The sequence below is a fragment of the Geotrypetes seraphini genome, chromosome 3 (assembly GCF_902459505.1).
Source record: "Geotrypetes seraphini chromosome 3, aGeoSer1.1, whole genome shotgun sequence".
In the NCBI taxonomy this organism is placed as follows: domain Eukaryota; kingdom Metazoa; phylum Chordata; class Amphibia; order Gymnophiona; family Dermophiidae; genus Geotrypetes; species Geotrypetes seraphini.
In genome coordinates, this window is record NC_047086.1 from 397359327 (window position 1) to 397364467 (window position 5141).

The following is a 5141-nucleotide window of genomic DNA, read 5'->3' on the forward strand; positions in this document are numbered from 1 at the left end:
CTGAACCGGAACGTATGCAGGTAGGACTAGTCTCAGTTAGTGCGCTGGTCTTTGACCTAAGGGCCGCCGTAGGAACGGACTGCTGGGCACGATGGACCGCTGGTCTGACCCAGCAGCGGCAAATCTTATGTTCTTATAACATATGATAGGCATCATTGAATAGAAAAGTTTTAAGGCTGTACTTCAATTTAGTTAAAGAAGATTCATGGTGGAGATATGATGGAAGAGCATTCCAGAGACTGGGAGCCGTTACTGAGAATATGGTTTTTCACAAAATATCAGAGAGAGAAAAAGATCATAGTTACTGCGGATGGGCAGACTGGATGGGCCATTTGGTTTTTATCTGCCATCATGTTTCTATATTTCTATAACCATAAAGCTCTATGATCTCACAATGCAGGTAAAGAGTCTCAGCCAATAGGGAGAGGGGATGCAAATGTTAAGAGCCTTAGCCAATAGGAAGAGGAGGAGATAGTGGATACTGCGGATGGGCCATTTGGCCTTTATCTGCCATCATGTTTCTATGTTCCTATGTTACTAAAGTTCTATGATCTCACAATGCAGGTGTAATGAGCCTTAGCCTATAGGAAGAGGAGTCTTAGCCTATAGGAAGAGGATATGCAAATGTTAAGAGCCTTAACCAATAGGAAGAGGAACAGATAGTGGATGCTGTGGATGGGCAGACTGGATGGGCCAATTGGCCTTTATCTGCTGTCATGTTTCTATGAAGGTGGAACAGTTAGATTTAGTTGACTAGAATGAAGTGTATGGGATGTATGGGATGAGTAATCAATCTATATAGCCTGGAAAATTATTTTACCTAACTTTAAATCTATTCCAAGATGGTGGCCAGTTAATTCATCAGCTGTGCTGTCTCCCTCACCCCGTTTATAACATTTTATTGAAGGAATCAAGTAAATATACAATAATATAATAAAGATATATTCATTACAAGTAATTTCACAATTCTGATATTTCCATACATATTTCTATCATTCCTCCAAAAAATTTTTATATGACCTACCTTATCCCACATAGATTTGACAGGTCTTGGGATACAATGAAGGGTTTTTTCCTTTACCCTGCTTATTTGTTTTCAATATTTTGTGTTTATTTTATTCTTTTGTGTTATCTATTTCACTTTTAATTTGTTTTTTGGCCCTGGAGTAAATAGCTCCTCAAAAATTAAGATCGTTTTGACCGTTGGCTCCTGTCTAATGGCCATCTGGTTCCACGGTAGCGATTCTGGGTTGCCGGCTCGGATGGAGGGATTGGAGTTGGGCTCCTCTGACTCTTCAGAGGCACAGTTCGACCTGTCAGACCTGATTGGATGGTTTGTGGAGCTGGAGGTGTCTCTGGATCCACTGAGTCAGGCTGTGCCAATGACTCCTCCCAATTCTCCGCCGTGGAGTCAGGCTGGTGGGGAGGAGGATGTTGCCTCAGAGGCAGTGAGCTTGGAGGCGGTGCTTCAGAGGAGAGGACGGCCCCTGAAGGATCCCAACGTGTGTGGCCAAAAAAGCAGTCTTCCTGCCTTGGAGCTAACCCATTCGCCGGAAGGACCCCGTGATGTATGGCGAGATCCTTGAGAGTGGCTGTCGGGTAGCTGTCTGGCCTTCCAAGTCCCTGCCTGCAGGCCATACTTTCCCGGCATTGAGAGGGAGGATTGCGGTTGGCCTGCATTGGAGGCTCATAGTGCCGGCTGCATCTCTTTGTCTCCACTGGACTGGAGTGAAGCTTGAACCTAGTACCAGACTGGAGTTTATTTTACTTTTAATTTTTGTTTCTATTTTCTTCATCCTCACTGAATATATGAATATGATACAACTATCTTATCTTGATCTCTATCTTTCCTATTTTCAATGGCGTTCCTTTCTTTAAGTATTTGCATTTTAAACCGCTTAGGTCTGTAATATGCTAGAGCAGTATAGCAAGTCTTAATAAAACATACATAAATGTGAGAAATAAAATTTTAAAAATCACTCTCTGTTTGATTGATAACCAATGTGCCTTATATAATAAAAGAGTGCTGTGATCATATTTTTGACCTTTGAGAGGAGTTTAACTACAGTGTTTTGTATAATCTATAATCTTCATTGATATAATGCATTACAGTAGTCTAGTTGAGAAGTAATAAAATAATTAATCAAAATATTAAGGGATGAAGATTCCAGTAACGGTGACACTGACTGTAATTTGTGATAACATTTTTTCACAATAGAACTTATTTGTTGATGAAAGGTTAATTTAGTATCGAGAATAACTCCAAGTACCTTAATTGTATCAACCATTGGAACTGGAGTATCTCTGAGGTATTATGGTGCTATCAATTCTTAATTTTCATTACAAACAAACAGAAGCGCTCTAGATTTTTTAGTATTTAAAGAAAATTTATTATTGTGTAACCATGAGCAAATCTGCTCCAAATTCTTATTGATCTTCAGAATATCGAGAGGATTTTGTGGATCTAAAGAATATATTAATTGAATATGCAAATACTGTGAATCCAATAGATTGTACTAGAGTATTGTAATTGAAAATATTTTCCATTTATGCTGTCTTTGAACTATTCTGAATGTCTCATTTGTTAATCGCGCGGCAACAGCCCCGAAGCCCTTTAAATTTCTATAGGCTTCGGGGCTGTTACCACACAGCAAGTGCTAGCCTGGCTTAGTAAAACAGGCCTTTAGTTATAAGCGGTCTAGAAATTTAAAAAATAAATAAATGCTGAGAAAGCAAAGGGGACCCATCTACAACCCAGGGAATGACATCGTTTCTATGGACAGCGGGAACGCAATACATAGGCGCAGAGCAAAACAGGTAATACAATCAGGTGGGATGAGTTAAGTGATCATGTGGAGGACTTGGATAATGAGTCAGAACGTTTGAAGGTCTCTAGACCAGATACAGGGTGAGCGGTCCATGGTTGGTTCATTGAAAGAGGAAGGTTTTTACTGCTTTCTTCAAGTCCAACAGGTTATAAATGTTTTTCCATCCCCGTGGGAATCCCATGGCAAATTCTTCCATCCCCACGGGAATTCCGCAATCTCTATTGCCATGAAGTTCTCTATTTTCCTTCCCCTTCATGCCTTGCTTCATCTGCGAACAGAATGTTAGGCATTATCAAAAAAGGTATCACGACCAGAACGAAGGTAGTTATCCTGCCACTGTATCGAGCAATGGTGCGCCCACATCTGGAACACTGCGTCCAATACTGGTCTCCGTACCTTAAGAAGGATATGGCGATGCTCGAGAGGGTCCAGAGAAGAGCAACAAGGATGATAAAAGGCATGGAAAACCTTTCATATGCTGAAAGGTTGGAGAAGCTGGGGCTCTTTACCGTGGAAAAGCAGAGACTTAGAGGGGACATGATAGAGACTTATAAGATCATGAAAGGCATAGAGAAGGTGGAGAGGGACAGATTCTTCAGACTAGCGGGGACAACAAAAACAAGAGGTCATTCAGAAAAACTGAGATGAGACAGATTCAAAACGAATGCAAGGAAGTTCTTCACTCAGAGGGTGGTGGACACCTAGAACGTGCTTCCAGGAGAGGTGATAGGACAGTACAATACTGGGGTTCAAAAAGGGACTGGATGACTTCCTGGAAGAGAAGGAGATTGCAGGGTACAGATAGAGGGTTACTTTACAGGATATTAAATGAATAGGGTATGAATGTTTTAGGTTAGGAGCACTTACAGGTCATGGACCTGGGGGGGGCCGCTGCGGGAGCGGACTGCCGGGCACGATGGACCCCTGGTCTGACCCGGCAGGGGCAATGCTTATGTTCTTATGCTATTGTACCCTTCCTCACCTTGTTTCTCTACAACCAACTGTCCATATTAGCGTTGCCCTTCAGAAGAACAGACTGCGACATGTAGATATGTCAAGTTTGTGAAATAATTCTGGAGCACAACAGAAACAGCGCTCCAGTAACCAAATCCTGCAAGAAACGCACACATTTCAGACCTACTTAGAAAACCTGTCATAAAGCAGAATTAATGTCCAGGACTCAAATAGAAACAACCCTACTTAGTAAAAGGCAACACCCTAGAATACCAAATATCCTGCCTGCTGAAAATAAAAACCAGAACACGTCAACCTGCTACAGATCCCCACAAAGAAACTAAATACTCGTAGAATGCCTCACAATACCACACCTTGATCACACACACACACATTTGTTGAGGTCTGTCAATAGAAATCCCTGCCAGCCTCTGCTGTTATTCTAGCTGGAGGTAGCTTATCTCTGCCCAGCGAATTCTAACCTAACCACTTTAGTTTTGTTCAGTGTGTGTCTGGGGAGAGACAACCAAGAATCAGGCTTCACCCCTCAGCCCATTAATTGGAGGACCAGCTAAACTCCTCTGCCCGGAACAGCACCCCCATGTGGAGAGACAGAGATAGACAACCGAGGCAGAACTCCTGGGTTGTGCTCATGGGAAGGTGTGGCACACTGGTAGAGCTGCTGCCTCGGCACCCAGAAGTTGGGCCATCAAATCCCAGTGCCGCTCCTTGTGGCCCCCTGGGCAAGTCACTTAATCCTCCGGTGCCCACCGCCTTAGGGTTACCAGATTTTCGGGAACCAAAATCTGGACCCATGGTCCCAGCCCTGATCCATCCCCCTCAACCTGCTCGCTTATTGGGAGGGCATCTGCACATGCGCTGGCGAGATGCGATGACATTGCGCACGTGCACGGGACGAGGCCACATGTGCAGACGCCATCCTGACCGCTGCTAGGTGGAAGCTTTTCAAAACCCAGACAAAGTGTCTCGAAAAGGAGGGCATGTCCGGTGAAATCCGGGCATCTGGTAATTCTACGCCACCTTGAATTCCAAAGGTGGTATACAAGTCCCCATTCCCTACCTTTATGCTATAAAGAAAAAAAGAACGTATCGATACATTATTCTGGCGCCTGTGCCAGAATCCTGATATTTATCCAGCTGTAAACCACCAAGGAGGTACCTATACCATCACCGTAGACAACTAGGCAAGGCTGCTCAGCCGGGTTACATATTAACCTGAAAGACTGAATGACTTCAGGGGATACTTCCTTTAATTAGTGATCTAAGTCAAATCCTTTGCAAATTGTATAATCTAGTGATAATTAGAATGGGGTTAGCGACCTGCGAGACAAGACGGAG

At 43.3% G+C, this 5141-nt stretch overlaps 1 protein-coding gene across 1 annotated transcript in view; it reads left to right on the forward strand.

Annotated features, from left to right (window-relative positions):
* KCNK16 (potassium two pore domain channel subfamily K member 16) overlaps nucleotides 1-1586 on the forward strand; it is a 26286-nt gene extending 24700 nt beyond the window's left edge. Inside the window, exon 6 of the mRNA XM_033937675.1 lies at nucleotides 1168-1586. Within this exon, the coding sequence (XP_033793566.1) occupies nucleotides 1168-1586 (419 nt within the window). The remainder of the gene's footprint in view (nucleotides 1-1167) is intronic.
* The last annotated feature ends 3555 nt before the right edge of the window (nucleotides 1587-5141 follow it).